The sequence below is a fragment of the Nyctibius grandis genome, chromosome 2 (assembly GCF_013368605.1).
Source record: "Nyctibius grandis isolate bNycGra1 chromosome 2, bNycGra1.pri, whole genome shotgun sequence".
Taxonomy (NCBI): Eukaryota; Metazoa; Chordata; class Aves; order Nyctibiiformes; family Nyctibiidae; genus Nyctibius; species Nyctibius grandis.
The window spans coordinates 57,515,667-57,535,036 of NC_090659.1; the positions used below are offsets into that span (position 1 = coordinate 57,515,667).

The 19,370-nt window shown below is 36.1% G+C and overlaps 1 protein-coding gene across 2 annotated transcripts in view; it reads right to left on the bottom strand.

Moving 5' to 3' along the window:
• The window catches only part of ATP11A (ATPase phospholipid transporting 11A), a 135,158-nt gene that overhangs the window by 13,531 nt on the left and 102,257 nt on the right, over positions 1-19,370 (bottom strand). For both annotated transcript variants that reach the window (XM_068420519.1, XM_068420528.1), the window contains exons 17-27: positions 19,261-19,364; positions 17,348-17,529; positions 16,399-16,650; positions 13,718-13,892; positions 12,380-12,482; positions 11,977-12,122; positions 10,939-10,998; positions 9,444-9,571; positions 7,540-7,675; positions 1,685-1,750; positions 1,258-1,361 (exon numbers count right to left, since the gene is read on the bottom strand). In XM_068420519.1, coding sequence (XP_068276620.1) covers positions 1,258-1,361; positions 1,685-1,750; positions 7,540-7,675; positions 9,444-9,571; positions 10,939-10,998; positions 11,977-12,122; positions 12,380-12,482; positions 13,718-13,892; positions 16,399-16,650; positions 17,348-17,529; positions 19,261-19,364 — 1,456 coding nt within the window. The remainder of the gene's footprint in view (positions 1-1,257; positions 1,362-1,684; positions 1,751-7,539; positions 7,676-9,443; positions 9,572-10,938; positions 10,999-11,976; positions 12,123-12,379; positions 12,483-13,717; positions 13,893-16,398; positions 16,651-17,347; positions 17,530-19,260; positions 19,365-19,370) is intronic.

A 19,370-nucleotide genomic window follows, 5' to 3' on the forward strand; every position in this document is an offset into this window, starting at 1 on the left:
CCAGAGGCCATGTTTGCTGAGAGAAAAGATGAACAGTTTGTAGCAACACTGCAGTGTAAAGCCCTCCTACCTACCAGTAGGGCAGTTCCCTGCTAGTTTCCAAAATCTGATATAAGTCTTTGCATTCGAAAAAGGTAACCAAGTTAAAATACATTGCTGCATGTAAATAGTCACATGTCTAATACACAGCAAGGCTGGCTAGAAAACATTAGCAGGGAAAACATAACTTTTGCAAACTGTTTTCATTTTGATGCAGAAGGAACTGAGATCTGATCTTATGGAAAAAAAAAGAAGAGGCCACTGAATATCCAAGGAGTTGACAGATGGTTACTCATTTGCAAAGGACACATTGAAATACAAATCCTTACTCCAAATTAAATGGTACCTTAATCACCATGCAGCAGTTAGGCTCTGCTTTCTCTCTCATCCCTCAAAATGTTTACTTATGTATACACAGTAGAACAGTTCCAGCAGAAGAGGTTAGAAAAGATAACCTTGTAACTGTGCACTCTACAGGTGAGAAATGCAAATTCAAGATCCTGATGGCAATCAGGCAGAGGAAGAATCTAAACCTGTTTCACCTTGATCTCCTTCCCAAAAATTTCAGTTTCAAGTACACAGAATTTTTAATAGAAAAAACCAACCACTACTTTCAATCAGCTATGTAAAAGAGTTATACTAATTCTTAAAAAGCTTCTTACCAACAGTAGAACAAGTAGGTACTCAGACATCTACAGTAAATCTACTTTGCTAAATAAGGGGGCAAATAATGAGCTCAAACACAGGACTCCTGGTCATCCACACAACTTCAATGTTAGCTCCACTCCCTGGCCCTAGTTTAGCCTGCTATAGCTAGTTCCCTCCAAGACAAGTCAAGCAGATGGGTGGCCAGCCCCAAGCTGCATAGACATGACCTACTCTGTGACATTTTGCCTCAGACAGCCTCAGCTACTTGAACCAACCCTTGGACTGCTTTTGACTGACGCTACTGAGACAGCCTCAGTGGCAGCCTGAGGTCTGATATTCTCTTCGTTGTCTTCTCTAAGAATATTTTCGCAGCCATTCAGTGGAAGAAGAGCTGAGCATTCTGTAATTACCATTACTGATGTGTTTAAAATGTGACTGCTATTGGGAGTTCTGCAATACATAAACGCTAAATTTAATTCTGTTTGGTAGAAAAAGGTGAAATATATAACAACTTCGTAACAGCTGTTTCTGAAATAACATTTGCGATGCAATTTATATTAGGGTTCATACCAAATAATTCCTCCCCAGAGCAGAGAAAAGATAATGTAGAATACCAGTGATCCCCAGATCATGAAGTGATTTATCCATGTCCAATAGTGTGTATCTAGTGCAAGCTGGGAAAAAAACAAACAAGATTATATGGTGTTATTACTATCTAGAAGCAACAGAATACTCAGCAGGAGATTAAATAAAATGACACCCTTTGAAAAAAGGGAAGGATTCTACACAGAATTAGCTAAAAGAGATTTTTCAATTTTGAACACAGCTAAGAAGGCACAGATAGCAAAATCTGTATTTAAACTAATTTAAATCTGTATTTAAACTGATTTAAATTAATATGACAATGTATGGTCATAGAGAGAAACTGATATAAGTAAGCAGCAACTAGAAAACAAGCTCTAAGAAAGTTTCAATGGATAAAATACAGATACCTTACCTTCAATGTAACTGTGAATACAAGCACAGTAAACACCAGTGTCCCAAAGGTCCAGTTTCCAAACATCTATAAAAAATGGTCCAAAGCAGTTATAGGTAATATTGCCCACTACTCTGTGAATTGTCTAGAATAAACCTCTTAAAGCTATGTATTGCTTTGTATCAGGAACTGACGCTTAAGCAAAAACACTGAATTCTTACATGATCTATCCAGTGCAAAATGTTTTGTTTTCTTGCCCTTGTGTGTACACACCTCAGATTTCATACAGACAGGAAAAAAACACAATCAATGCACTCAGCCTGAAGTTCACAGGTTACGTTTCTTAAGAAAAATCAAGTGTAACACAGTTAACAAATCACTGAGATTTACAAACAAACTGCAGTAATTTCATCCATCTTCTTGGACATCATCTTTTCTCTGATCTCCCTTCTCTGCTGTCCTTGGTATCCCAGAACTTCTTGGAGGTTCAACAGCATGTTATACAGTTGAGAAACAGTACAAGAAAGAATATGATAATCACCAAAGCCACCTGAATACATAAATGTTCCACATACTTCTTAAGATAAAACACTTTTGAATTGTGGTTGATTTTTCTCCCCACCTGCATAATGAAATAAAACCAGCTTTTCAAGTAAGCAGAAATGATCATTAATGCTGATGGAGGGAAGAACTGGTGGTGAATATGGTCACAGGATTGCTTGGACTGCAACAGCTATGAGATAACCAGGTTCAGGATCCAGAGAAACATTGGGAGCGTAAGTTAGGACACTGTATTTTAGGAGAAGAGGCTTTGTTTGATTCAGGATATTGCACTCATGAAAGAGGAGGGTGCCCAAGAGAGCTGAAGCATTTTGAAAGAGACAACTGCTGGGATCTCATGAATCCTCTTCTGCAGGAAGACACAGAATTTCAGCAGAAGACCTAGTTGGCCAAGCAGGATGTTTCTCAATGGTCAAAAAGACAAAATGGGAGCGTACAAGAGATGACGATATGGGCAGGCAGCAAACGGGTAGCATACAAGCATTACTTCGGTATAGAGGAACAAAATCACAGACGAAGCCCAGCTCGAACTAAGATTAGTGAGGGGTGTTGAGGGCAACAAAAAGGACATTTACAGGTATCCTTGTTTCAAAGGGAAAATGTAAGTCCACTGATGGAGTGGCAAGACAACCTAGTGGAAGGCGTTAAAGAAAATACTTAAGTATCCAATACTCTGGATATTAGTCTTCACGAGCAAAACCTGCTCCTTGGATTTACTGGCAAAGCTTGGGAAGGAAAGTATCAGCCAACACTGTGGGAGCAACAGGTTAAGGAGGGAGAGCAGTGGACGTGATCTATTTTGAATCTAGCAAGGCATTTAACACTTGACCTGGGACAGCATTCTCATTTGGAAGATATGGAAGCAGGGGCTGGGTAAATAGATTACTACTTGAGTTGAAAACTGGCTGAACCATGGGACTCAAAAGTTTAGTGATCAATGTCCTTGATGTTTGGTTGGCTGCTGGTAACCAGTGAATGACACTACGGACCGATACTGGGGCTGATACTGTTGAATACCTCGGTCAGTGGCCTCGATGGTGACACAGAGAGCATCATCAGCAAACTGCCAGATAGAGAATGGCTGACATAATGAATGGTAGAGTTTCAATCCAGAGGGACCTCCATTGATCTGATAAGTGGGCTAAGAGGTATCTTCTGAAATTAAATACGGAAAAGTGCAAAGTTTTACACCTATGGAGGAGTAATGCCGTATATTGGAACTGAGCAATGGCTCTGCTGAAAAGGAAGTTGCGGTGGGGTTACAATGGACTCCAGGTTGAATACAAGCCTATACGGTCCTCTCTCTATACATAAGCGAAACTGCAAACTGAGCTGTATAAGGAGGAACATGGCCACTGAAGAAAGGCTATTACTGCCATCTACTCGGCCATAGTGAGGCTGAACCTGGAACATCATGCCCAGTTTTGGGCCCCTCATTTCAGGAGGGATGTGAAAAAAAAGGGGAAAGGATCAAGTGGCAGGCAACCAAGGTGGTTAGCAGTCTATAGCTCTCCTGTGAAGAGAGGCTGAAGGACTTCCTTTGTCTGGTGGAGGGGAGGTTAAGGAACAACCTAGTAGCTGCCCACCAATATTTGAAGAACAACTACAAAGATGAAGAACTGGAACAGACCTCTCTTCAGCAACAAGAAAAGTTCTGCTTAGGTATTAGGAGAAATGTTCTCACCATGAAGGCAGAAAAACATTGGAACAGGTTGCCCAGGAAGGTTATGGGATCTCCATCCTCAGGGATATTCAAAACTTGAAAAAGACTAGACACAAAGCCTTGAGCAATTTGATTTTAATTACCCCTGCACAAAGCAGGGAGCTGACCTGGATCACCTCCAGGGTCCCTTCCCATCTACATTATTCTATATGAGCTCAGCCAATATTAGATAACAGGGGATCCACATGGGAAAGTGATCACACAAATGGGCTGCCATGGGAAAAACTCTGAATCGAGACCACAGCCAGCCACAAGACAGAAAATCTGTAGGAAACTCGGCTGAGATAATCTGATCAACTGGGAATGGAAAATCATTTAAAAAAAAACAAACAAATGATTGGCTGAGAAAGTCATTATTCTGAATAACCATTTCATTATTTTAAAATTACTCAATGCGTGACCAAGTGCACAGAACACACGATGAAGTGAAGAAAAACTTCAGCGTTTTGACCTTTTACTTTGATATGTAATATAATAATTTTATAGGGTCATGTCATCGCTACAATATTTTGTGTGCCCTAAAAAAAAATCAGCGCAGTTAAAACTGGACAGGAATCTGGTTCAGGAAGTTCATATTACGCCGTTTACTGACTTTCTTCTTGCAGTTAAATTTTACAATACTCTCATGTCCTATCTGCCATCTCTCAGAGAGCCTAGTGTCAGTGTAAGTTTCCGCCTTCTGAACAGATGTGTCCGTACTTCCAATAAAAGCTGCTAGGTTAAATAAAAAAGTTGAAACAACCCGCCCCTGTCTCTGTTTGTCAGGCTAGATTGAAAGCATCGGGCTGCAACCAAACCCTTCACCTACCCGTCTTTTTGGTTCAGAAAATGAGGTCACAGCACAGGAACACCAGATTCCATAAGGCCGCTAACTTGCCACAAAGAAAGTTAAGCAGAGGACAGTGTGAGTTACAAAAACTCACTATGTATTTTCAGCATTAAATATGTCAAGATACTACTCATGTCTTCAGGCTGTGAATCATTGGTTTTATAAGTCTGTGATTGTATTTGTTGATCTTCCATGTTCCAACTCATCATTCTACTCACCTCTCTTCCTTCCTGCTGTTCTGTATTTCCCATTCTGTTATTCCCTTTAACTTAATTTCTCCTACCTATCTCTGAACCCAGCTTAACATTTATATTTAATCCACTCCGTGTCAAATGTTAAAATACAAAAATCACACAGGACACACATTTTATTATGTGGGTAAACTAGGACAACATTTACAATGTGCAATTACTTCTACACTGCCTTCTTTTCTTCTTACCTTCCTTATGTAGTTGATCTCTGACTATACGTTTTTACAACACCAACCATGATGTCATATCCAAAGTGGAACACCATACACAAAGCAATATCACAACTTAATAACAATTAATAAGAGATAAATCTTTGGCATCTTAGTTTTATTTACCAGGAAATGACTGAGGCAGGCATTTATGAAGTAAATCTCAGTGACTACAAGTACACTTCTCCATTATTCTAGTAATATCACTCTACAGCGTGCAAACAGTTTGAAACAAATTTCTAAATGCTGAGAAACATTTAGTAAATCAGACAAATGCTGAGGTGGATTATGTTTGGAAGCAAGCTTACTGGTGTGTAAATTTTAGTCTGACACAGGCATCAATCTAAGTGAAAGACACTGACTTTCTTCAACTTTTACTAGTTTTGCAACAAGAGTGATTAGTTCATTTCTGGAGGGAAAGAAGAATTCCAAAATTTTTGCTTCAGCTCCCATTTTAACAATTTAGAACCTAACTTGAATCATCTTACATCACTTATGGTATTAGTGTTACCTTCAGCCCTTTTATCCCCTTTCCTGCTTTCTACCTTTTCCCTGTTCCATAATAATATAGTTGCAGTAAACCTTTCAAATCTTCAGATCTTTCACTGACTTTTTCCATATGTGAACATAATGTAAATACTTGGAAATAACCATCAACACCAACTAGCATTCAAGTGTGTATGAACTCACGTATGTATCTGACTATTCCTGAACACTAACGTTTTCAAGCCTTTAAATCTAAAATTGCAACTCAATATCTGTAAGTTTTATACACACTCACAAGAGTGCATGCTGAATAACGATGAATTTTCTAACCCACTCTGACACTCAAGAGTCAGAATGTCTCATCAAACAACACAATTTATCATCAAATATTAACATGGGTATCTAGTTGTAGATATAAACATTCAAAATTTGGAAATTAGGCACTAGTCTGGCTTTAGAGCTTTATCAAGAAGAATGTGATTGTGTGCAACAGAAGTAGACTAAAATTGCAAAAAGGAACCCAGTCAGAATATTTGCAATACAAACAGTTTACAAAATGTGTACAGGTATGAGAAGTCTAATTTTCAGGACTGTAAATATAAGCTGATGCAGAATTTTGAGCATCTAACAGAGAGCATAATGATATCAGGAAAAGAAGTGCTGCAGTGTACAGTTAATGTCTAATGGAAATTCATCCTGTCCTTCGAAAAGCTCTAACAAGTGTTCTCTCAAAACAATAGAATTTCATCTCCCTGACAGATGTCAAAGATGGTATTTAATGATATTTGAATACTGTATTTCTAGCAAACATGTACATTACATATAGGCAACAAAACTATGCCCAGTTTATTTTCTCTTTGAGGGTCTTTTCTAAAGGCATTCAAGCACTTTATAGCATAAACTGTAATAAATTTTCTATAGCAGAGAAAGTCAGCAACAAAATGTCACAGAAAAGCATAGAACAAAATAACAAAATGCAAGGAAGCAAAAAGCCTACTTATTTTTTACAGTTCATGGCTCTTTACCACATCTCATATACCTTAATATACCTTATACTCTATATAACGTTCTTCATATTTTAAGCACTTACAAAGTAGCAATAAAGAACATTTCTATCTATTGGTTTAAGTGATATTTTGAATTAGTTCTAGGAATTATTTAACTGCTCTTTAACAGTTTAATTAAAGAACAGTGAAAGATTAAATGGATATCATGACAAATCCACAACAGTCTTACCATGTTAGTGCTGGCTGTCATTAGCTGAGGATAGGAAGAGAAGCAAGTAGCAAAAAGAAAAAAAAAAGCACACAAATAAAATAGACCAAAATATCAATGGATAAAATAAATAAAATGCAGAAGTTCTTAGAATTTGCATTCATGTGACTGCAAAGCAAGTAGAGATAGAATATTTTAAGCTGCCCTATGTAAAAAATAATTAAAATATTAAAAAGCTTGTTATATTTAAGCTCTTTTATGATCATTCGTAACTACTCTACCAAGAGTCTTTTGATATGTTAATGAGATGCATGTTAAGCATGAAACAGAAAAGTTACTATGTAAATTCTGAAGGAATACTTTGAATTTACAATACATATTTCTCCTACGTTGTATCTAGTCCTATGCCTCTGTTTACTGATACACAGAATTCCTATTGCATAGTTCAGACTTTGCTAAGCAGATAACCCATCTATCTCACCATAACTCATAAAACAGTTATCTCTGCTGGAAATCTTGAAGAAAACAATTAAAAGTATGTTCATAGCATAACTGACATTTAAAAAATTACCTTTGATTGACTGATCAAATCCAACACTAACCTGTCCATTGCTGGTCACAATTGTGTTCTCAAACAAGAAATAGGCACCAAAGAAAAATACCACAGCATCAAACACTCCTAGGAATGTCCAATAAATAAATGCACGCCAGCGCAGCAAAGCATTCTTGGCAACATCTCTGTGTAAAACAAGATATATGCATTCATTATCAGCATGTTCAAAAAGCCTAGACAAATGACATCACTCATCCTGTTTTTTGAAGGAAAAACAATTAAGAGATTGCATGCAAAACCACCACGTTTCCACATGACAACTGTCTACCACTTTACATCCAAATCCTTCCTGAACATCTCCTCTTTATTTTTTTTTTATTTAATTTTTACTAAACCCTTTTAACTAATGCCTGTAATTCTGCTTATTTCAACTGTATGGCAAATTCCCATGTGCTGCACCCATTTCCTTTTCAATCTTTTTACAGAAGGTATCTGTTTTCCAGTATTTGCTGTGCATGCTATGATCCACTGTGGATTTTAAATGGAAACACTAGAGGTCTCTGGAGACTTTGCTTACTTCCCATGGGGTACTTTTATACAGAAAATTGAAACAAAACAAAATATTAATTTTATGTGGAACATGAGAAACACGGATTTTGCAGTTGAGTTGAAGCTTCAGGTCAAATTGGATTTCTTGAATGTTTTCCCACAAAAAATACAGGGATTGGTCAACAATAGAACTGTTCACTAGCATGCATTCTCTTATGACAGAAAAATTTAAATATTACAACTTTAGTTCTTGCTCACAGAATGAGCACATAACAACTTGGCGTATATCATAAAACACATCAGAGTAAATCAGAACACAGTTAAATGAAAACCCTGGCTTACAGAAACATTTACTACCAACCAATACTTTCACTATATGCACTTTAAAAACTGTCTGATGACCATATGAAGTCTTTTCTCCCCGCAGATTACCAATATACAGTGCAACACCATATGTGGCTAACAACAGCCTCATGTGGCCCAGAACAACTGCACTATTGCCGAAAACAGCTTAGCAATAAACTTTGTTAGATATCAAAACCCAAATGTTTTTGACCAAATAACCTCTGCAAGCTTTCAAAAACCAAAAAGGTCTTCTGAATGACCATTTGTAAACTGAAAACATTTAAAATATAGAAAAGAAAATAAAAATGGGGGAAGGGGTGGGTTTCAACAGTAATATCTTTTATTCCTCTCCAATTTCATAGGTAAGAATATATCACTGCATTGATTAACCTTTGGGCATCTAGTATTACCTCTCAAAAATATTTTCCCTTTGATTATCTACTGTTACCACTCTCTAAAATGTACTGGTTTTGCAGCTACAAGAATCAAAACTGGGCACTGTTCCTAATTTAGATGACCACATGCAGTTAATTGGCAAGAACTGTATTTCAAGTGGCTAAGAGTCTAAACCAGTCACAATTTCAATGCGGAGAAGCGAGTCAACAATATGCAGAGGACAATGTTGGACATGACACAGAATACATCCTATGATACAACACTGTACCACTCGGTCCTCTTTTCTTCCAGAATAAAGCACATATATAGAAGAAACAGTATGTTTTCTCTTTTTTCAAATACTTCTGTTCCCCATGGCTGGAGGAAATAGAGAGTACTAAAATAAATCATATTTTGATTTGTAGAACAGTAATTTCTATTTTGCTCTCACTCACTAACGTAGCAAATGAATGGTGTGGATTGCAGTATGTCAATACACATGTAAAAATATGTGTCTATCAATTGTAGTTTATAGACTGTGCATGTGGTCTTCAACCCTTCTGTTGCAGTGTTATCTGATATTCTACTGCAACCTTCTACAGAAATCCTGAGGACTTCAGTTATAACAGAGTTAGATTCCATAACTGAACAGTCAAACCTTGGGGCATAGTGTATTAATTTTACCTGTATAGGGAAGGCTCTCTCTTGAGTGTGTCTGCACTGACATGTTGTTCCATTAGACCGTACAGGAGGATAGGAAGGGAAGTGAAGCTGATATTGTACAGTGTTAGATACGCAGTATCATATAAAGTCTGGAGATGGAAAATAATTAAATCAGCGAATTTTAAAACACGATCCACTGCATGACACTTGATTCAAAATGAATGAGTCAACTTCTTCAGAAAAAAACGAAACTATATACCTTCAGAATGGAGGCAAATATCCCCGAACAGCTGCTAACTAATACAAGACACAACTCTGCACTTGTACCCCGTTTATCTGGAGGACAAAAGGTCAACTAAAAGATCGATTTAATAGTCTGGTCCACATATCGGCCCCTCCTATTGTTACAACTGTAAGATCAACTCCAGACCACCCAAGCTGAACAACAGCAGATTCCTGTAGAGGCAGAAAATCCTCTCTGGCACATCCACCCCCATTATCTCCTCCATGTCTATATAACATGGAGACAGGCAGGGAGGAAGTGGGGGTACTTCAGCTCTGGGTAACTGCAATGTGCTGTATGAAGAAACACCCCAACACGTCTTTGATTTTTTGCCCCTCAGAACTACTTTTCCATGTATGTATCATCATTGTAATTAGCACTCAAACTTACATCACCCCATAAAAAGAGAGTTATTTCCCAAAACCTATTTGGTGATCATTTATACCATAGAAACTACTGTCAAAACTCCCTTTTTGATTCAGAATTATATTTAGTGCTTAAAAGAACATGAAATTTTACAACTAAATTTTCATCAACACATGTTTTCGTATCTAAATCCTAATAATGCTTGATAAAAACCTATATTTTTCAGCAGTCTTTTTTTGCTCCCTCAGTCAGAAGAACAGGTAGATTTTTCTGCCCAAATTAGACAAGAGCAAAGGGGTAAAGCAAATAAATGAGAATTTAGAAAGGAGAATACTGGATCCTATCCTGAATAATGGCACTTTTCTGGTGAGTAGCAGTTCACTTTTCCTCTCTCTTTCCCTGTTTATTTTTCCCTTTCAACTAATAGAATGCTGCTACTTGTCAGAAGTTTGCAATCCATACCTGCACACCCCAGGGAAGACTAGTTTATTCTTCCATTTTCATTCTGAATTCTACAAACGAACAACTAGTTCAATTACTTATCTTTCAGGATTGCCTCTGTCCATGTTCAAGAAGTTTAAACCTATCAGACATTTCGCTTTGCATTGCCATTTCCAAATTTTGTTTTCCTGTATTCTTTGACTTTGAAAATGACATTGCTTTCACGACAATTCATAAAATTGATTTCTGTAACTTAACAGCAATTAACACTGAAAACCACATGAACCGAAAGCGATGCTCTTCTTTTTACAACGTGTAAACTAACCTAGAAATTTTCTCAGCTGTACAGGCACAGTGTTAAAGGATCTATTTTTTAAAAAAACTCCATAGACAAAATGTGGCAATGAGGGAAAAAGAACAACTAACCTGTTGTGAAAACCCACAGAAGAACTGATATAAAAACTGAGGAAAAATGAAGCAGACATTCTGAAAGACAAAGTGACACAGTTGTGAAGTGAAATACAAGCACTAATTTATACACTGTACAATGCTATAGCTATGTATATCACAGTTTCAGAACACTAGTAACAGTAAACATTGCAGGAACAGTAGAAAGAGTTGCATACATTAAATACCAACATTCTCATCTTACAGTAGCACTGTTAAGAAAAATACTTAAAATATTTTGAAAGCAAACTTCAAAATTTTGAAAGTAATTTCAAGGTTTCAAAATTCAAGGGTAATGAATTTTGTGATCCAGGAGCACAGCTCAGTTAAGGCAAGGCAAATAAGGTACAATCCACAGTAGGACACAAATTGTGATAAGCAAACATGGATACTCTGGTCAGCATGGTTCCCAGCAACGTAATGTTTCTAGCTGTGACCCCAAACTTCATCCTCTCCTAACTATAAGACCTTGAATTATCTTCTGAAGGTTCCTTTCTATAATCTTCCATTGCTTACTGAAAGAACTTTGATTGCATCTCAACATTTAGACATAACAAAACTGTCTAAACAGGGAGATTACAAACATTATAAATGCACATTATAAAATTTCTCCACCTACACCATCCTAATGAATTTAGAAACTAACATAAATTAAGTTATGCTAAATTCTCAAATACTATTTCCAACTTGATTTAAAAGGCAACCTTAGAGACAACCCAGAAGGTACTGAAAATAGGTAGAACAGTCTGTGTTGGAATTTGTAAGACAGAAAAAAAAAAGACAAGGCAAATTTTGCTTTTAAACATACCATAGATTACAGAATATATCTATATAAAAGCTATTTCACTTCATGACCTGGATAAAAACAATAATCCCATTTCAGCTTTGCATCTGGCACTCAAAATCTCTTTATGGAATTACTGCTTTTTTGTATCATTGACTGCACAAACTGTATATAGTTAGATACTACCATGTAAGTTTTTGAGGTTTATATAATTAGAATAAGCATTCTCCTACCTTATAAAAGAAGTATTGCACAAGTTCAGATATCCTAACATAATAAAAATGCCCATGAACAAGCAACATTTTTTTCAAATGTTTAAATTTAGGTATTGCATAGTCACTGTTTCTTGCTGCTTGACGACCTTCTTTGCCAATGATTCCTTTAAAAAAAAAAGTGATGAAGCTGTTTAATAACTGAAGAACTATCTCAAAGATACAACTATTTGAAACATTATACAATAATTCTATGACATTGATCTAGTAAGAGATCACCACTGTATCTCATAAAATTCCTGGGGTAAATTCACTAGAAGTTGTCTAGAAAATGTATAACCTGCTTCTTTGAGACTGCTTGTTTTTAAGAAGTACATGTTTTTTGTCATTTCACTTGAATTAATATTCTAAAAAGCACACTTACCTATACCAACATGTGCTTCTAGAATCATACTGACATCATTTGCTCCATCACCAATTGCTAATGTGATAGGATGCTCCTTTGATAACTTAATCAATTTTACAATCTGGAAAAAAACAGTGTTAAAACCTCCTCTCTGTAATGGTTTGCTTATTTTGCATGAGTGCACAATTAATTAAAAATGACCAACACAGTTATATAAGAAATTCTCTGAAGGGACACAAAACCAGCACTACTCAATGCAACTACTATGCATAAAGATCACATTAGTTTCTACATATTAAAAGTAATCATTCCAAATATAAAATTAACATTTTTCAAATAATTCCAAACTATTTTGAGAGAGATGGACAGGAGGAAGGAAAAGCAGAAGGAAGATGTTGTTGAGATTGCTTAATGCTGTGTAAGGGCATGAATAAATTAAAAGGGTTCCAGAGACAGAGTGTACAATTTCAAAGAAATCCTGAAACTACAGACTGAAAGATTCTGCTTTCTTAACTGTGCTGAAATTTTTTCTATGTAAGATAATAGGACTCTGTATACATCTAAACAATACTGACATAAAAACTGTCCAAAATTTTGACTTCAGATCTCTTCATTATAAATAACCAACTCTGTAAATCTGGTACCAAGTCACCTGCAACTAAAAATTTCTGAAAACTTCCAGGCAGTTAAAACTAGCTAAATACATTTGTTAAAATTAATAAGGGCTGTACCTGAGCACTGAGAACAAGACATGACAATTTGAAATGAAAAAGGAAGTGTATGTCCCAGTGTTTGTTTCCTTTAAAAGTTCTTCAGCCATATTAAGATTTTCAGTAATGGAAGGGTATGATTTCACTGGATAGAAACTAGTATACAACAGTCAAGAAGTACTTAAGAATGATAATGCACACATTTTTTCTGTCTGAATTCTTCTTTCTTGGCTTCCCACTTATGTTAAAAATAGAGAAGAAATATCACTCTACAGTAATAAATAATGCAGGTTCTTGTAGTATCAACAGATAGTAGACTATTCAAAGCTTGTTAGGTTAAAAAGGAAGCAATTAGTTCAGTTCATTAAATATGTTCATTTATCAGCATGTACCAACCATAAAATTTGCACAATATGTACATAAATCAAATTCAGGTGCACAGCTGGGTGCAATTTTAGCATAGCATTATCTAAATTGCTTGCCAGCAGAAATTCTCCCCTCTCCCTTTTTTTTGCTTTTTTGATTTTAGAAGATACAAAAGTGAATGGTAACATTTTAAGTTACCATAAGAAGTCATACAGAGTATTAACTTTCAATATTTACACATGTGCACAGCTAACAAGCAATTACGAAATGAAATACAAACCTGTGCTTTTTGCAGAGGTGCCATTCGACAGCATAACACTGCACTGCAGTTCCTGCAAATTTCAAGAAAGAGCTCTCTGTAGTTACCAGAGCTCCCATCTTGTCTTGGTTTCATTATTAATGATAATGCTGCTCCATCAATAATTAAACCATAATCTTGCATATCAGTTGAAAGTCTGTTCAGGGACAAAATATAAACTAAGAGTCACTGTAAAATTCTCAGACATATTTTAAATTTGGCAGTAGTTCTTCTGTGAAAATTAATTAATGAAAAAATAATGAGTATGGAATAATGCAAAATTAATATCGTTCTAAAAGAAACTCCTTGTATAGGACTACTATTTAAGATATTTTAAAATTCTAGATTATGTTGAAAATATTCAGTGCTTCACCAGTTCAAAGACAGAAATCTGATACCTCAGTGACTTCACCAGTGAGTATGAGTGCATAATTAATGACCTTTCAAGTTTGGTTTGAAAGGGCTCTGAGAACTGCAGTGAGGTAAACTGAGTTACAGGAATAAAGTTATTTTTGTGGCACATTCCATAATATAGAGAAAAAAAGTTAAAGAGAAAAGCCTCTGGTACTCAGAAATCTACTTTGATGAGAAAAATAATCTTTTTTTTTTTTTCCAAGGGTTTACATTTAAGGAAGTAAACCAGGCTTTGTAAGAGAGACTTGTTGGCTTGGAGATATAAGGCCACTGCCTACACGTTTACTGTGGTGTCTAAGTCCGATACAGGTATACCAGTAATTATAATATTAAATTATAATAATTATATAAGTTACCTATAATATTACAATATATTATTATATATATAGCAATCTATTACCAGTATACCTGTAATAATTTGGGCATTGCTAGACGTGTAACTGTGGTCGCATGAAGCACAGTTAACCACAATAACATATGCTGAACAACGGGGGAAGATGGTCCACACTACAAGAGCAGCTTTTTGTGGCATCCAAACTAGTTATTTCAGAGCACTCTTGCATTTGCCTGCATTATACAGCAGCCTCAGGCTCCAGCTCAGCAGTGACTGTTATAAAAACATACACTGAGGTTTATTTGTGCTCTAGTTTCAGTGCTCCAAGGTTGTACCACTGTGCATGGGTTTTCAACAAATATGGTTTCACCAGGACCAATGTTTGTGAGGAAAACATCATATTTATTAATATTAATGTATTTTAAGCATCTCCATCTTCACTATCAGGACACAAGCTATTTTTGACAAATAATACAAAGTAGTGTAAACTATATTTAATAACAGTTCACAGATATTTTCAGCACTTTGTTACCGTTGGCACAAGTAGAACAATGCCATTAGTATACAACGATATCAACCAAAAATGTATTATTGTCATGTTCAGGCAATTACTGAATGTTTGACTTTTTATAGTGAAAAATTTTCAGCCTGAATTTGAACATCCAGGCAGAATCCTGTTATTACTATCTTAGCACATTCCCCAACTCTGGAGCCAAAGACAAAGAATTCTGATGAGTCTTAATGTCTAGAAAATTGGCATTGCACAAGCAGTTAAACAAACATGTTTAAATATACCTTGTAAGACCTGTGGGACTTAAGCTAAATGTGGTACAGATGACATAGAGAAATATGATTTGTTTAACTAAATATACAAATCTTCTTCATTAGACCAATGGGTTTTAAAGTCTAAGGAGAGCTAAGAAAAATGCTCTGACCCAGAGTTTCAAGCTGTCAGGCTAAGAGTTACAGAAACTCTCTGCTAAAATAATATCACAAATGCTTTTTAGCTTCTTGTTCCCTTACTACAAATGCATATAAAATGTACTTGCTAGCTGGCTCCATATTAAAAAGAAAAACAAATCAAATATGCACCATTATGTCTGAAAGACCAGTAACTTCTCTTCTTAACATCTCAAGATGATAAAAATGTTTTAGAATTCAAGTCTTGGGTTCTTACAGTGGAAAAAAAAAAGAGGAAGTAATGTGTACCAGCTACGAAGCTTCAAATAAGTAGCCTAATTTACTACCTGCATGAGGCATAATTTACATTATATCTGGTTTTGCCTTTTAATGCCATTTTCTGTCTTATTCCATGTTATGTTTCACTGCTGTATACACGATATTGATCCTTCTATGGATATTCGAAACACACAGAAGTCAATTACTTCTTTATAATTTAGGGCACTTTAAGCATTTGTATGCACACCAGAAGATATGGTGCTACGCTGTCACCTGTCTGTAAATGTAGCACAATCTTCCCTAGAAAGAGGGCCATAAATATATGGCTCTCTGTGACCTTGGTCTTATCAAGAAAGTCACATTACATACTAACTTTGATTACAGAAATATATCATATCTGCTTCCTTTTTAGAAGCTAGAAACAGTATTTTGCTTTACCATCATTTTTTCCAAGAATAAATATTTTTGCAGCAGAAAAACATAAAATTACAATCAGTTGTGATTTTTCTTTTAACAGTGAAAGTAGTACCAGAAATGAGATAAAGACCCATGACTGTGAAAATTTCAACTTCTGTGGAACAAACTTAGACTTAATTACCATACAATAATTCACACTTTAACAACAGAAACTGAAGCATAGTATGTTGCTGCTCTTAAGGTAATCAATCAATCATTTAATTGGTTACGAAATGCACAGAAGCCCATTCCTGGCTTGAAAATTCAACTTTTTCCTTACCCTGAGAAAGTATCCCTGGTTAAGCTGCCATTGTGTCTTAGGACAGTTTTGCTTAGGTCAAAAAGCACATCGTGTAAACTCTGTTCCTCAATTTTCTTTGTAGTTAGCTCAAGTATTTGTGTATTTCTTCGGAAGAGTTTGCAAGCATAGCAAGTAGCTGCAGCAGTCTCCATTTTGTCTCCCGTCAGAACCCAAACTTTAATTCCAGCCTTCTGGAGTGCTTCAATAGTGTCAGCAGCTTTTTCTTGTAGTCTGTGGAAGTCAATTGACAACATACATTGACAGATTTCTTGGAAATGAGAAATTCAGAGGTCATTATTGAAAGGTTTCCATAACCAAACCAAAAAATGTGAATTAATATCAGATCTAAGAATTTTCCCCAAGGTGTGAATCTAAAAATGTTTAGGGGAGTAGTACCTTATAAGTAAGTAGTTTTAACACTTTAAAAGTGCTCAAAGTTTCACTTTTAATTTATATAGCCTAAAAGACAATATGCTTCATTCCCCAGACAAGTACTTCAATTAAAACATTTTCGGTGCTTTTAGCTAATGACAACAAATGGTTCACCACTGCTGAGTTATTAAAATTACCTCCCAGTTTTAACAGACAGGTTTTGATTTTTTTAAGACCTAAAGAGTCTTCCTTCATTTCCTCAATACACATTTTGTAGTTCTTTCCTCAAAAACTTTTCCCTACAATTTGTTCAATAAGGTATCACATGAACCGCGTGTAAATGGCTTGAATATATTGATTTTTGTACACTTAACTATCGTTACTAGCTTACTAAATTACAAAGTTACCGTATGTAACTTTAGTAATCTAAGGGTATGGAAATGATTCAAATAAAGGGTTTTTCAAATGCATCTCTAATCCAGAAAAAGACTTAAAAGAGAGTCTTCAACTACTTTGGCAACATCACTAAACATAAGAAACTAAGAAATGTACTAACCGATCTTCAACAGCTGTAGCACCAAGTAAAATAAAATCTCTTTCTATCTTCTCATACACTTCTGCCAACTTCTTTTCCCGGTCCTGGAGGGCCAACTTTGCATTCTGAAGCAGCTTCTGTGCATTGCTATATTCTTCTGCTGTGAGCTTTTTATATGCAACACACAACGTTCGCAGTCCCTCCTACAGAATGTAATCAAAAGAAACAAAATGCCTCTTAGAAAACTCTTCTTAGACTTCTTGCTGGTGTGTATGCTGGAATATTTGAAAAATTTGAATGATTTTACAATTAACATGAAGAGTCCCACTACCCACTTTTGTAGTGAAGTGAGTATAGTATAGACTAGCACAGTATATTCTAGACCAGAACATGGGTCAGCTTGATTCTGTGCTGTCCTGGAAGCCACTCAACTGGAAGTACAAGATTACCAAGGAATGGAGAGTCAAGGTAAAGGTTTCCTTCCCTATGTGTAGTATTAGGCAGGAGGAGGCAGAATAAATAACAATAATATAAATACTAGCTCTGCAGAGTCTGATTTTGATGCTGTGCTGCAGCAGAGACAGGGACAAAACATCATAGAGAGTGTTGAAAGCAAAAATCCAACTGTGCCATTTCAACCAAGTGAAAACTAGAATTTAGCTGTGGGTGTTTCAGACTGGATCAGACTTTTGGACTCTGTGATGAATAAGAAAGGGAGTATATAGACTGTGTAAGGCAGGAAAAAGCTGCATAACACAGAAAGGAAGCTTTGCCACCTCAAATATATTGCCTCTCACAACACCATTTAACTGGCACTTTATTTTCATAAACTTTAATCCAGTAGGTCTTTGTATAGTTACTTATTACCAATCCAAGAAGGATAAGTATTAAAAAAGCTCCCTGACTCTTGCTATTGATTAGGGCAGGTGCCATGTGGCTGCTTGTGTCTTCTTTCAGAAGCTTCTGTATGTAAGAGCCAGCCCTATTTCGAATTATCCAGGATGCAGAAACTGCTGTTGGTCCGGATTTCTCTCTTGACGGACACTGGATGGATATGATATGTAAACACTTCTTTCAGTTTCATTAGCCTCCTTCGCTTGTAATTATCTGACAGCTGTTTCATATAGTAAAGCTTAGCAAAGCACTTTGGCGAAGAGTTTTGAAGTTTCCCTTCAAAACAAAAGCAGGTAACACTGTAGGTATTTTTTCACATACCTGTAATAATACTTTGGTTTCAGTTTGAGTACTGGATGCCAGCAAATTTTATCCTATTTATAAGACTGGCAGTCATATTCCATTGCAATGGGTTCTGCATATTTTTGGACACAGCAAAATTCAGTATTTTACAACTTCAAATACTACCTTTTATGTAAAACCAAGTTCTGAATTTCTTTTAAAGGTGATCAGGCAGTTCATAGCTCATTTTTAGCAAGGAAAAACTAAGTATAAGGATGATCACTGCACTGTTTCCCCAGAAGCAGCGCATTTGTTGCGACACTGTTCTAACGGATTTTCTCTTTTAAGAGCTTGTAAAGCAGTCAAAGGCAGCAAGTCACAACAGCTAACGCTGGGGACTGAAAGCAGGGATGAGATTTTCAGTGAAGTTTTTCACTTTTCTTTCATTCAAAAGTTAATCCAAACCACCACAGTGCCATACTAAAAAGCTAATTGATGACCTCTGGTATAACATACAGCTGTGCATATCTAATGCACTCATCTCTCACCACAACTGCCATTTGGAAGATGAGATGGAAGACAGATTCAAATGAGGGAGTAACACAGACTGCTACCCATACAGCCTGCGTGCACTTTGGCATAGAATAACCTCGGTGCCTGGGAAGACAAATCTGTTACCAGATCAAGCAGGAGGTCAGAACACTTGGGTTTTTTTGACACTGGTATCACATGAACAGATCAATAAAACGGAATCTTACCACTGCATTGCGTTCAACTCTGGATCGTATTTGCTCAATTTTGCCTTCTTTAACTCTAGGAAATATGGAAGAATCTGCTCCCTTACAAAACAGAAATATATCACCTAAAA